Source organism: Ovis aries, chromosome 12 (genome assembly GCF_016772045.2).
Source record: "Ovis aries strain OAR_USU_Benz2616 breed Rambouillet chromosome 12, ARS-UI_Ramb_v3.0, whole genome shotgun sequence".
Classification (NCBI taxonomy): Eukaryota; Metazoa; Chordata; class Mammalia; order Artiodactyla; family Bovidae; genus Ovis; species Ovis aries.
The window spans coordinates 220976-234942 of record NC_056065.1 but is presented as its reverse complement, the minus strand read 5'-3'; the positions used below and the strand labels follow the sequence as shown (position 1 = coordinate 234942).

General features: G+C 55.0%; 1 protein-coding gene across 1 annotated transcript; it reads right to left on the bottom strand.

The window, feature by feature from the left end:
• Positions 1 to 683: 683 nt before the first annotated feature.
• Positions 684 to 2382, bottom strand: LOC132657449 (uncharacterized). The gene is made up of 2 exons (XM_060395983.1): positions 2232 to 2382; positions 684 to 1871 (listed from the first exon to the last, which is right to left on the bottom strand). The coding sequence occupies exon 2, from the start codon at positions 1867 to 1869 to the stop codon at positions 1066 to 1068; it is 804 nt and encodes a 267-aa protein (XP_060251966.1). The 5' UTR covers positions 1870 to 1871; positions 2232 to 2382; the 3' UTR covers positions 684 to 1065.
• Between the last annotated feature and the right edge of the window lie 11585 nt (positions 2383 to 13967).

The following is a 13967-nucleotide window of genomic DNA, read 5'->3' as shown; positions in this document are numbered from 1 at the left end:
CACCTTGAAACCGAGGGCAATGTGTCCGTGACGCAGCGTTTTAGGGATACCTGCAGGGTTTCCCAGGGGCTTGACGCTGAGTCCCAGGCGCGGGCTCCGCCCCCCTCCCCTCCCCCGACCCCCTCTCCCTCCCACTGTTCCCAACTCTCCCTGCCTCCTACCCTCTTTCTCTCTCCCTCTCTCCCTTCACCCCCACTCTCTCCCTTCACCCCCACCTACTCCCACCACCCACTAGGCCCCTCCCAACTTGCATCTCCCAACCTTTCCACCTATTCACTCCCCTCTCTCCCGCTCCCCTCCCTCTGCTGCTCCTGGCATAGGGAAGGAGTTCTCCTGGGTGGACTGCTGGAAGGACGGGACCAGAAGTCAGAAGAGCCAGACCCAAAGCACCTGTGCGGGGCACGGGGTTTCTGTCTTGTGTCCATGGAATGTTCCCTCTGTGGCACCCTCTCAGTCACTGCCATGCAGGGATTACTTGAGGCTTCAAGTAGGATGTTCCTGTTTGGGGGTGCGGCCCAGCTTCCCAAAGATCCAGCTCTCGGGTTTGTCCCCAGAATTGTTGGTAGACATCCTGTCGGTATTCTCTCCTCTTCCCACACATAAAACCGCCCCCTCCCCTTCCCCCAAGCATCGCAGGCAAGGAGACCTGAACGTGGACAGGGGAAGAAGGTGCCCTCCTTCCTCTCCCTCTAAGCCCGAGGACCTGGGGAGCCTGGCAGCATGTCAAGGAGGGCCCGGTAATCCTCCTGACTGAGGCATGCTTCTAGGATGGCCTCAACTCCCTCGTCCCCTGCAGGGGCCCCAGGAGAAGACCAGGGTGTGTCCCGCGTGGCCGTGGCAGCCAAGCTTTCCTCTAGGAAGCTGGGTGATCCAGGGAAGGCTGGGTGGGCCCCTGTGATGACTGAAAAGGACCCCAGAAAAGCACCCAGTGTGCCCGGGATGCCCGGGGAAGCCAGGAACTCGTGTGGAGTCTCGGTGAGCCTGGGAGGGCGAGTTGTACCCGTTCATCAGCACAGGGCCCGAGGGAAGGCCCTGGGGTGGCTTGGATACTGGTGGCAGAAGGCACTAGGCCCCTGGGGAGAGGAAGCCACTGAAGGCGGCAAAGCCACAGTGCTCTAAGAGGCTGGGTGTGCCAGCGAGAGCTTGTTGTTGCCCTGTGACTGCAGAGGCCCCCGGGGAAGGCCCCAGCGATGCGGGGATGCTCATTGCCGCCAAGAGCTTGTCTAGGAGGCTGGGTGCGCCTGGGAGGGCAGGGTCCACCCCATGGTCAGCAGCGGCCCTAGGGAAAGGTCCTGGCAAAGTCGGAATGCGCGTGTCGGCCATGAGCTCGTCTAGGAGGCTTGTCGGGCTTGGAAGGCTGCGGGGCTGGGTCTGTGGCTCTAGCTGAGGGGCCGTGCCTTCACTGTAGGATGACTCTGGCCAGCGCGGGATGTGTGCCTCCGGCTGTCCAGGAGGCATGATGGCCCCTTGTCCAGGCTTCCGGGGGGCCAAGATGGCAGGGGAGCATGCAGCCCAGGGAACTGCTACCTGGGCAAGAGGTGGTGGCTTCCCGCATGGCGGGAGAGCCACTGGGCTGGGCTGGACTATGAAGATCATCAACGGATGGCCCACAGAGACCCCAGAGGCAGTCCCGTGCACACAGAATGTGGGGGCCCCAAAAGGAGCAGCTTCGGCCGCCAAGGGTGGTATGCTCTCCTGTGGCGGGGGAGGGGCGAAGGGGAGGAGAGATGCTCTGGACAGCGGGTGGGCCCTTCGGTCCTCTGGAGCAGGAGTAGTCATGGCTGCTGCACTGCCTGGCCCTTGGGCCTGGCCATGCCAGGCCCGCTCGGGCCCTGCTGGTGGTGCTGAGCTCTTCGGTTTTGAAACCATATCTAGGGGAGCAAAAAGGCAGACAGGCACATCAGAAGTCGTGACCGTCCAGATAAAAGTGCTGGCCCCTCCGCAGTGCCAATTCGAAAGCCAGCCTGGCCGCACGGTCTCTTGTCTATCAGGCCCAGGGCAGCTCCTGCAGGGCCGTTTTCTGCTAACGAATCCCTTGGCCCTGGGAAACGAGGGGGTGCCCGCATGGCCACAAGCGGCCCCAAACCCTTCACTCAGCCCACCGACTTTTGGCCCCTCCCCTCAAACCCCAGCCCCATCCCCAGCCCAAGCCTACTTGTATCCAGCTCCAAACGCTCTGCAGGGCTCAATCCTCCTGACTCCTGGGCCCATGCGCTGGCTGGAGAACTTACCTGGATTCGAGGTTCTGGGATTCCCATCTGAAGAGCCAGTTCTTCCCTGGCGGCAATCCCCAGGAAGAGATCTCCTGTGAAGGCTTGCACATGGATCCTTGTTTGAGAAAGAGAGATTACTGCCCTCTTTCTCCGGGCCTCTCTGGCCGAGTCTCCTACCAAAGAAAGAACACACCGAGAGGAGAGGACGTTATGGCCGATGGAAAGGTCACAGCACAGACACCCTAGACAGTGTGCAGGGGAGGGAGAGTTCCGCACACCTGAATCACCACAGGTGGCTCTGCAGCCAGGGCAGGGCTCTAAGGAATACAGCCACAGGTGGATCAGGTGCCGGCATCCATCATGGATGCCTACGCGCGTGCACACACTCCACACACGTGCGTGTCCCTGTGTGTCTCTTTCCTCCTCCGGTCTTGCCGCCGAGTGCCCTGAAGCATGCCCCTCGGCCAAGGTTGGTTGGGCAACGGGAGCCTAAATTTCCCAATGGGGGCTGGGGAGGGTGTGCAAAGGGAGACCCAGTGCTGCCCGCCCTCGCCAACTGGGTGCGTCGTGCCCCCTATCTGGGACACTGATGGGGGCGGCAGCAACCAGATAGCCCTGTTTCCTCCTCTTACCCATGCCACACCCCCAGCCACCCCCAACCCCCTTGGTTTTCCTGGGCCTCCCGTGGCCATCCACCAGCAGAGAGAACTCTCTGGCAAGATGGGGAGGTTTCGGGACCCCCTCTAGGGGACTTGCTTTTGGAGAACTCTAGCTAAGTTACCTGGAGAGGAAGACTGAGGTCAAGGAGAGGGTGTCAGTGGCATGGGCGTGGACGTTGGCCCCGCTTCCCCTTCTTGGTGCACATATTCAGACGGCGATCGGCTCTGCTTTAACTGTCTTCTGCGTTGATTTTGAAACCAGACTTAGGGGCAAACAGAGAGAATTCCTTCTCAGGAGAAAGGCTGCCAGGTGCTTTCAGCTGACTCGGATCAGCATGGAGAGCCTGAAAGGGAGAACAGGGGCAGAGACGGGGGCCTACCTGAACTCTGCTTTGGGCAATGCAAAGCTCCCAGGGCAGCCGTTCTCTGGTCGCGATCCGAGGGTAGGGTTTCGCTTGAAAGAGCGCTTGCAGGGCGTCCTTCTGGCTCAGCTTCAGAAGGAGCTTCCTCCTTTGAGATCCTGTGGTGACGGGCCCTGTGGAAGAAGAGCAGGAAGGGCAAAGTCTCAGAGCACATGCGGGACGACTGGACGGAGGAGCCCAAGCATGCTCCCTGCCCAGAGGACTTGTCGCTGTGCCTGAGCAAAACTGGGAGCCTGGGGGCGGGTGTGCCTTTGGAAGTCACTTGGCTACACCCATACAGCCAGGCTGAGAGGCAAGGGCGGTGGGGACATCCACCACCCCCACCCCATGCCGGAATGCAAGAAACACCAGCAGGCAGGCAGGAAACCAAACCCAGCCCCAAAACAAAGGCAGCAAGAAATCCCACCCACCGAAGACCACCACAGTATCCTGCCATATGTTTCCACCCGACTGGGGGAGATGCCGGGGAGACTTCTCGATGGGGCTGCTCCCAGATTTCCCTCCATCACGTTGCTAGTGGGAGGGAACCTGGCCTTCCGGGGCTGACATGAGCAAGGGCCATGTTTGCCGTTACTAGTGGAAAAGGAAAGGGAAGGAAGCCAAAGCGAAGCCCAAACCCGCAATGCCCGAGGGAAGGCAGAAGGCACTAGGCCACTGGGGAGAGGAAGCCACTGAAGGCGGCAAAGCCACAAAGCTCCCAGAAAGCCATTCCCACAGGAAGATGTGAGGATAAAGGGCCTCATCCCAGCACAGCACCCCCTCCCGAACACCTCCAGGCCCCACATCCCGCACCCCGCACCCTGCACCCCGCCCCCGACACTGCACCATCTTCCCAGAAAAGAGAACAGAAAAGCCATATGTGTGCCAAAGCAGTAAGACGAACGAACAATGCCCCCTTTGGGCACATCTGACACCTGGGAAACATGGGCCCGGCCGATCGGTCCCCACCACTCTTGGTGGTGGGTGGACAAGGTTGCTGAGAACCCTTGGCTGGGTGATCTGCAAGTTCCCTGAGATGTGATCCGATCCCAGGGACGAAGGGCAAACGTTACGCTTGAGGTGCTGGAGGACCTGCAGGAAGCCATGGTGGGAGAGCCACACAGACGCTGAAGACTGCTGGCCTAGTGGGCCAGGACCCAGCAGCTCAGGACTTTGGAGAGCGGGAGGAGGCTCCGCCCACATTGATGTAAATAGGGTTTCGGTGCGTAGATGAAGGGGACGACCCTGGCCTCTTTCCAAGCAGAGACCCTGGACGGAGTCTGGTGGAGAGAGTGGGCTTTCCTGGGCAGGCACGGCCTGTGCCTCAGACCGCCAAGGTCCCGGTCTGGGTGGGCGGGCAGTTCGGGGTCTTTGGTTTGTGGTCCTCCCGCGCAGCAGGGAGTGGGATCAACCCCGGGCTCAGGGACTCTCAGCAGTACCAAGAGAGCTAACTGCCCGGGAACGCCCCTAGGGCCCTGTGAAGTGGCCGCCCACACCCCCTTTCCCAGCCTGCCTTGCCTTCAAAACCGCTCTGGGGTTTCCTGCCTTTTCACATTCCACAAGTCCTTTGGCCTCGATTGCCCCCTGCCAGCTCCTCGGAGGCATTCTGGGACACTGGACTTTCTCTCTCCAGTGCCTCCACCTAGATTCTTTGCTGTCCTTGCCTCCGTTCCCCATGCCCCTCCCAAACTCTTCCTTGCCCTCTTGGCGTCCTTTCCCTACAGCAGTCCCAGACCACCACCCCCGAAGGCTTTGAGTTGCCTGGAGCTCAAGGCTCTGGCCAGAGACCTGAAGGGCCAGTATCTGGAACGGCAGCTCTCACCATTTGGGGCTTTTCTCATGTGGACCCTGAGGCCCACGCCTCCCCAGGCAACCCCCCAGCATAAGTGCCCTGGAGATACCCGCCCAAGGGGACAGTGTACCCCCTACTGTTGCGAAGGAGGTTCCCTAAGCCAAGGAAGGCAGCATGGACGTTCTGGACAGAGCAAAGCCCTGACCTGTTCCAACAACGGGACATGAAAGAGTGTGTGCTTTCTCAGAGAGACAGAGCGCAGCGAGCAGGAGGAGGAGGACAAGGAGGAGGACGAGGAAGGAATCAGGAGGCCAGAGCAGACAAAGAAGGAGGAAGGCTGCCTGAAACAACATGGGGGATGGACGATGAGAGACACTTCTTTTTCACTGTGAACAAGGTGAAAAGAGTGAGTTGAAGAGAAATGGACAAACCACAACAGCACACACCCCAACCGTCTTTGGCAGTGTATTCTTTGGACACCCAGGTTTCTAAACCCACCACGGGGGTTCACATGGGAACAGGCAGGGGTTCGTACGGACTTCGAAACCATTGGGTCCATGAATTCAGGAACGGGTTTGCAAGTAAAGACCATCTGTATGTCTGCAGGTGACGGGAGGATGCTGGTGGCAGGGCGAGCTCAGTCATTCCATACTGGGAGGGTCAGAGAGAGACACGGAGATGACTGGCCTTTCCTGATATGCCTGGCATCGGTGTACACATGGACATGGTTGAGTCTGGTCGAGACAGCGGTTGTGTGGGTAGTAGGTCCCTACTGCTGGCTCGGAGGCTCTGACTTCCGAACACCCGGCCACAGCAGGCACCCTCAAACTGAGGGCAACGTGTCCCTGACGCAGCATTTTAGTGATACCTGCAGGGTTTGCCAGGTGCTTGACGCTGAGTCCCAGGCTCGGGCTCCGCCCCCCTCCTCTCCCCTACCGCCTCTCCCTCCCACTGTACCCAACTCTCCCTGCCTCCCACCCTCTCTCTCCCTCTCTCCCTTCACCCCCACTCTCTCCCTTCACCCCCACCCACTCCCACCTTGCATCTCCCAACCTTTCCACCTTTTCACTCCACTGTCTCCTGCTCCCCCTCCCTCTGCTGCTCCTGGTGTAGGGAAGGAGTTCTCCTGGGTGGACTGCTGGAAGGATGGGACCAGAAGTCAGAAGAGCCAGACCCAAAGCACCTGTGTGGGGCACGGGGTTTCTGTCTTGTGTCCATGGAATGTTCCCTCTTTGGCACCCTCTTGGTCATTGCCATGCAGGAATTACTTGAGGCTTCAAGTAGGGTGTCCCTGTTTCGGGGTGGGGCCCAGCTTCCCAAAGGTCCAGCTCTCGGGTTTGTCCCCAGAGTTGTTGGTAGACATCCTGTCGGTATTCTCTCCTCTTCCCACATACAAAACCGCCCCCCCTTCCCCGAGCATCCCAGGCAAGGAGACCTGAACGTGGACAGGGGGAGAAGGTGCCCCTCCCTTCCTCTCCCTCTAAGCCCGAGGACCTGGGGAGCCTGGCAGCATGTTGAGGAGGGCCTCGTAGTCCTCCTGACTGAGGGGTGCTTCCAGGATGGCCTCAACTCCCTCGTCCCCCACAGGGGCCCCCAGAGGATACCAGGGCGTGTCCCGCGTGGCCATGGCAGCCAAGATTTCCTCTAGGAGGCTGGGTGACCCGGGGAAGGCTGGGTGGGCCCCTGTGACGACAGGAGAGGACCCCGGAAAAGGACCCGGTGAACCTGGGATGCCCGGGGCAGCCAGGAGCGCGTCTTGGAGTCTTGGTGAGCCTGGGAGGGCGAGGTGTGCCTGTTCATCGGCACAGGGCCCCAGGAAAGGCCCCGGGGTGGCGTGGATGCCAGTGGCAGCCAAGATTTCCTCTAAGAGGCTGGGTGTGCCAGCGAGAGCTGGTTGTTGCGCTACAACTGTCAAGGCCTCCAGGGAAAGCTCTGACGAGGCTGGCACACCCCTGGCTGCCAAGAGCTCGTGTAGGAGGCTCGATGTGCTTGGGAGGGCAGGGTCCACCCCTTGGTCAGCAGCGGCTCCCGGGGAAGGCACCTTCATGTCCGTGATGCCCGTGTCGGCGATGAGCTCATCTAGGAAGCTGGGTGCACCTGGGAGGGCAGGGTCCAACCTGTGGACGGCAGCGGCTCCTGGGAAAGCGCCTTCGTGTCTGGGACACCCGTGGCTGCCAAGAGCTCGTCTGGGAGGCTGGGTGCGCTTGGGAAGGAGGGTCCACCCTTGGTCGGCACCGACTCCTGGGAAGGCACCTTCGTGTCCGGGATGCCCGAAGCGGCCAAGAGCTCGTCGAGGAGGCTGGGTGCGCCTGGGAGGGCAGGGTCCACCCCTTGGAAGGCATTGGCCCCCGGGGAAGGGCCCAGTAAGGCCAGCATACCCGTGGCCACCAAGAGGTCGTCTAGGAGGCTCGTCGAGCTTGGATGGCGTGGGGCTGGAGCAGTGCCTTCTGCAGAGGGGCCGTGCCTTAACTGTACGTTGATTCCAGAGAGCGTGGTATGAGGACCCTCACAGTTTACATGGAGACTGGCCTTTCTGAGGCAACACGAGTGGGTCCCAAGAGGTCCCCGTTGTAACTCGAATGGGACCCCTATTTCCTTGTTCCAACTTGAGTAAAACCAGGAGATTCTCCCCTCAATGCGAGATGAGGCCTCTTTCCCCTGCGGTGTCTCGAGAGAAATTCCACCTTCCCTCTTGAGCCTTTAAAGGGTTCTTGACACCCTTGAGGCAACACAAGAAGTTCCCCAACATACCCGTCTCCACTCGAGAGGAACACCGAAGGTCCTGCCACAACTCAAGAAGAGCCCGGGTTTTCCTCCTCATCTTGAGATGTGGGTCCATTTCCCTGCTTCGTCGGGAAAGGAATCCCGGCATTCCTGTTGCAACTCAAGAGGAGGCGGTCTCAACTTGAACCTTGAGGGGCATCCAGGGGTCGTGCCACAATTCCAAAAGACCCCGATGTCTCAATCTGCTCCAGATACACCTGACTCCCCTGCACTGACTCGACGGTCATCCCGAGGATTGACTCAGAACACGATGGCAGGTGTGATAGCCCTGTGGCACCTTGAAAGAAAGCCACAGATCCATATGTCAACTCGTCAAGAAGCCTGACACTACTATTACAACTAGAGAGGAAAGCGGACTTGCATTGTCTCCACACAAGACGAGGCCTGAGTCCCTTGTTGAAACTCCATAGGAACACCAAGATCCCTGGCAGCACAGGAGAGGAATCCTGAGGTTCTGGCCTCAACTCCAGGTGAGGACCTAGAACCTGTACTGACTGGAGAGGAATCCAGAGAGGCCCCTTGCAACTCACATGGAGACTGGGCTTTCCTGAAGCAACACGAGCGGGTTCCTGAAGTCCTTGTAGTAACTCGAGAAAAACCCTAAGTTTCCTGCCACAACTAGAAAAAAGCTAGGTGATTTTTCCCTCAACGTGAGATGAGGCCCTTTTCGGCTGCAGCATCTTGAGAGAAATCCACCTTCTCTCTTAAGCCTTGAAAGGGTCCTTGAAACCCTTGATGTAAGTCAAGAAGTCCCCAACATAACAGTCTCCACTCGAGAGGAACACCGAGGGTCCCACCACAACTCAAGAAGAGCCCCGTTTTTCCCTCCTCATCTCGAGAGGAGGGTCCATTTCCCTGCTTCGTAGGGAAAGGAATCCCAGCATTCCCGTCCCACCTCAAGATGAGGCGATCTCCAATAGAAAGTCGAGCGGAACGCCAAGGCTTGTGCCACAATTCCAAAAGACCCCGATGTCCCAATCCACTCCAGATATACCTGATTCCCCTGCACAGACTCGACTTTCACCTCGAGATATGACTCAAAACACGATGGCACGTGTGACAGCCCTGTGGCCCCTCAAGAGACAGCCACAGATTCCTATGTCAACTCGACAGGAAGCTTGACACTACTGTTACAGCTCGAGAGGAAAGAGGACTTGCATGTCTCCACAGAAGACCAGGCCTGACTCCCCTGTGGAAACTCCCTAAGAACTGCGAGATCCATGTCAGCACTGGAGAGGAACCCTTATGTTATGGCCTGAGATCCAGATGAGGACCTAGGACCCAGCACCGACTGGAGAGGTGCCCCGATAGGCCCTGAGGAATTGGCATGGAGAGTGGACTTTCCTTAGGCAACACAAGCGGGTCCCTGAGGTCCCCGTCTTAACTCAAGTGTAACCCCGAGTTTCCTGCGGCAACTCGAGAAAAACCAGGAGATTCTCCCCTCAACGCAAGATGAGGCCCTTTTCTGCTGCAGTGTCTCGAGAGAAATCCCACCTTCCCTCTTGCGGCTTGAAAGGGTCCTTGACATCCTTGATGCAACTCAAGAAGTTCCCCAACATTACCGTCTCTACTCAAGAGGAACATCGAGGGTCCCGCCACAACTCAAGAAGAGTCCTGTTTTGCCTTCTCATCTTGAGTTGAGGGTCCATTTCCCTGCTTCATCGGGAAAGGAATGATGGCTTTCCCATCACACCTCAAGAGCAGATCTTGAAAGTCGAGAGGAACTCCAGGGTCCTGCCAGCATTCCAAAAGACCCCGATGTCCCAATCCACTGAGATACACCTGCTTCCTCTGCACTGACTCAATGGTCAGCCTGAGAATCGACTCACAACAGGACGGCACGTGTGAAAGCCTGCCAGGAGCCAGCGTGAGGAATTCTTCCTGTGACAAAGGTCATGAGAAAGGAAGTCTGACATACCTAAAGACGTGATCTGGCTTCAGGGGTTCCCCTTGGATTTTCCCGAGCATCTACCTCCAGAAACCATAGTCTGCCTGCCTTATTGTACTCTGCTTTACACTCTTCTGACATTAACAGGGGCTGTCCCCCAGTACCTTTCTCTGGAAAATGTTAACTTAGAGCTCCAGCCGGTCTCCTGCATATGAAAGGAATGTTTCAGTTCAAATCCCTCTGATCGTTCTCTAACTTGATTGACAGGTTCCACCGGACTTTTACAACTTGTGATTGTTTACAGACCTCCAACCGCGAGAGGCACGAACCTTAAGCATCTTAAAGATACAGAGCCTTTTCCAAAAAGCTAAAAATTATATTGGTGATGGGTTTCACTCTTGAGTCCCTGACTGCTGCCAGGCATCCATATTCTTTATCTTTTAGGCACCTGAAGTATATTAATCAATGTAATTCGGATATAGAAAAAGGAATATAGCAGTTTTGATGTTAGCATCACTAGAGTTTTGAGTTAATTAATTATATCTTTGCTATAAGTCACTGTACTCTTCTTTCTTTGTTATAAATTGTTGTGTCCTTTCTCTGTAAGAATGTAACTTTATTTAGTGCTTTCTGAGAGTGGCACCAGGCTGTGGGAAGAACAATACTTATAAGGTTTTCTTGTTGACAGACCCTTATCAGAAAATGGCCATAAAATTTTAATTGGCCCTCTGACCAAAAGATTATGTAAATCACCTAAGACTTGTGCATACAGCTAAGTATGCAGAGAGAAAGCCTGGTCTCGATAAGAGTCAGGGCTGCTGACGCTGCACAATTTTGTATTATCCATTGATCTCTATGTACAACCAAAGGTTTAAAAAGATTTTCCAGAAAATAATGGATGGACCAGTTTCTCAGAGCAGCTTCTCAAACTGGTTTCTTGGAAATCTGGCTCCCCCGTATCGACTTTCTCTCTCTCTCTTTCTCCCTCTCCCTCACTCTCCTTCTCAGGCAGAATTCCCATCTGGAGCGTGGTGGCTCACCACGTCTGTTTATTTGCAGTGTCTTTTAAGACCCACGTGAGAGGGAGCCCAAGGCAGGGAATCCTCTGCTATTCAAGCAGGTACCGGTGGCCAAATGTAAATGGTGGAAACCTCTTGTCTCGAGGTTTTATTAGTTTTCTGCACAAACCAAGTTATTCAGCCTCAATTCTCCATTAAATTTTCCTACTACACTATTTTTTCTAATCTCTCTTATATTTCTGATTAAATAGTCCCTTCCCAGACATCAACTCCATCCCCGCTACGAAGTCCCTGGATCCACTGGCACTGGTCCCCGGCAACAAACCCTGTGGCACCTCAAGAGAAAGCCACAGATCCCTATGTCAACTCGACAGAAAGCCTGACACTACTATTACAGCTAAAGAGAAAAGCAGACTCTCATGTCTCCACACGAGACATGGCCTGACTCCCTTGTGGAAACTCCATAGGAACCCCAAGATCCATGAAAGCACTGAAGAGGAACCCTGTGTTCTGGTCTCACCTCCAGATGAGGACCTAGGACCCGGCACCAAGTGGAGAGGAGTCCCGAGAAGCACCTCACAACTTGCATGGAGACTGGAATTTCCCTAGGCAACAAGAGAAGCTCCCTGAAGTCCTCATCATAACTCGAGAGGAACCCCAATATTCCTGCTGCAACTCGAGAAAAACCAGGAGATTCTCCCCTCAATGCGAGATGAGGCATTTTTCTGCTGTGGCATCACGAGAGAAATACCACCTTCCCTCCTGAGCCTCGAAAGGGTCCTTGACACCCTTGAGGCAACTCAAGAAGTTCCCGACATACCCGTCTCCACTTGAGAGGAAAACCGAGGGTCTCGCCACAACTCAAGAAGAGTCCCGTTTTGCCTCCTCATCTTGAGATGAGGGTCTATTTTTCTGCTTCGTTGGGAACGGAATCCAGGCATTCCCGTTGCACCTCAATAAGGGGGGGTCTCAACTTGAATGACGAGAGGAACTCCAGGGGTCGTGCCAACATTCCAAAAGACCAAAATGTCCCAGTCCTCTCCAGAAACACCTGATTCCCCTGTACTGACTCGATTGTCACCCTTAGTATCGACTCAGAACACGATGGCACGTGTGACAGCTCTGTGGCCCCTTGAGAGAAAGCCACAGATGCCTATATCAACTCAACAGAAAGCCTGACACTACTGTTACAGTTCAAGAGGAAAGCGGACTTGCATGTCTCCACACGAGATGAGGCCTGACTCTCCTGTGGAAACTCCATAGGAACCCCGAGAGCCATGTCAGCACTAGAGAGGAAACCTGAGGATCCAGACTCAGCTCCAGATGAGGACTTAGGACCCGATACCAACTGGAAAGGAATCCTGAGAGGGCCCTCGCAACTCTCATGGAGACTGGACTTTCCTGAGGCCACACGAGCGGGTTCCTTAGGCCCCTGTCGTAACTCGAGAGGAACCCCAAGTTCCCTGCCGCAACTCGAGAAAAACCAGGAGATTCTCCCATCTGTGCGAGATGAGGCCCTTTTCCGCTGTCGCGTCTCGAGAGAAATCCTACCTTCCCTTTTGAGCCTTGATAGGGTCCTTGACACCCTTGATGCAACTCAAGAAGTTCCCCGACATCCCCGTCTGCACTCGAGAGGAACACCGAGGGTCCCACCACAACTCAAAAAGAGCCCCATTTTGCCTCCTCATCTCGAGCTGAGGGTCCATTTCCCTGCACCCTTGGGAAAGGAATCCCTGCTGGGTCCATAGTTCGAAGCGGGGATGGATTAGGCGATTTATTTAGACAGAGATAAGGAAAGAATGTTGTAGATAAGAAAATAGAGGAGCGAAAGGGGCTGATATTCCTTGATTTACATAGAGAACCAATAAAACCTTGAGACTAGAAATTTCCCCTGTTCACAGAAGCCACAGATGCCTTCCCAGTCTCCCCAGGTAGTGAAGACACAGAACGTCTTCCCGTTCAGTTCTTAGAAAACCAGGCAGGTAAGTGAACGCAGGGAGCCCCTATGCTCCAAGGTATCAGCCTGAAAAGAGAGTGGGATGGAGAAAGAAAGAATGATTGACACTGGGAGACCAAGCTGCTTTGATGAGCGAGGCCCAATAACTTTATTTTCAAAAGGACTTTTATACGTTTTCCACAAATGATGTGTACATTATCTTCTGGCCTTGGGGGCCTGTGAACATTTTAAGGCCCTCTTTTGATAAAGACTGCTCAACGAGAAAACTTATTTTCCCTTGAAGTGTTTTTTCTTTTTATTTCTAATCTATGTCAGCCTCAGAAAGTATCAAACAAAATTCCATTTTCATGAAGCAATGATCCAGCGAGTCACAGCAAAGAAAGAACCAATTAACTCAAAGGTCTGATGTGGTTAGTTTCAAGGCTACTTTTGTTTTTTCTTACATTCTAACTATGTTAGCAAATGTACTTCTAGGTGCTCAGTGTCTAAGATATATGGGAACTTAGCAACAATCATTGGCCCAATAATGAAATCCTACACCTGCACTACTCTAATAACTTTTAACTCTTCGAAAGGCTCTATGTTTTAAGCTTCCTGTGCCTCTCATAGATGGGGGCTGTAAACAATCACATGCATAGTTGTAAATGTCCGGGTAAGGCAAGTGAGAGAGCCATCAGAGAGTTTGAGCTGAAACACACCTTTTTTATGCAGGAGACTGTTAACTGGAGCTCTAAGTTAACTTTTTCCAGAGAAAGGTGGTTGGGGATAGCTACCCTGTAATGTCAGAAGAAGAGGTGGAAAGCATAATGAAGTAAGGCAGGCTGGTTTTGGGGTAGATGTTCGAGGAAATTCAGTGAGGCTCCCTTAAGGCCTGACTCACCTTTGCCTATAGGGCCCCATATCTTCAAGACCTTTGCCACAGGTGGTATTCCCATGCTGGCTCCCAGCAAATACCAGCGTTCCCGTTGCACCTCAAGAGGAGGCGGTCTCAACTGGAAAGTCGAGAGGAACACCAGGGGTCCTGCCACTATCCAAACTGGGACAAAATCCACCCCGATGTCCAAATCCACTCCAGATAAATCTGATTCCCCTGCACTGACTCGACTGTCAGCGTATCGACACAAAACAGGATGGCACTTGGGACAGCCTTGTGGCACCTCGAGAGAAAACCACAGATCCCTATGTCAACTCGACAAGAAGCCTGACACTACTGTTAGAGCTCGAGAGGAAAGAGGATTTGCGTGTCTCCACACG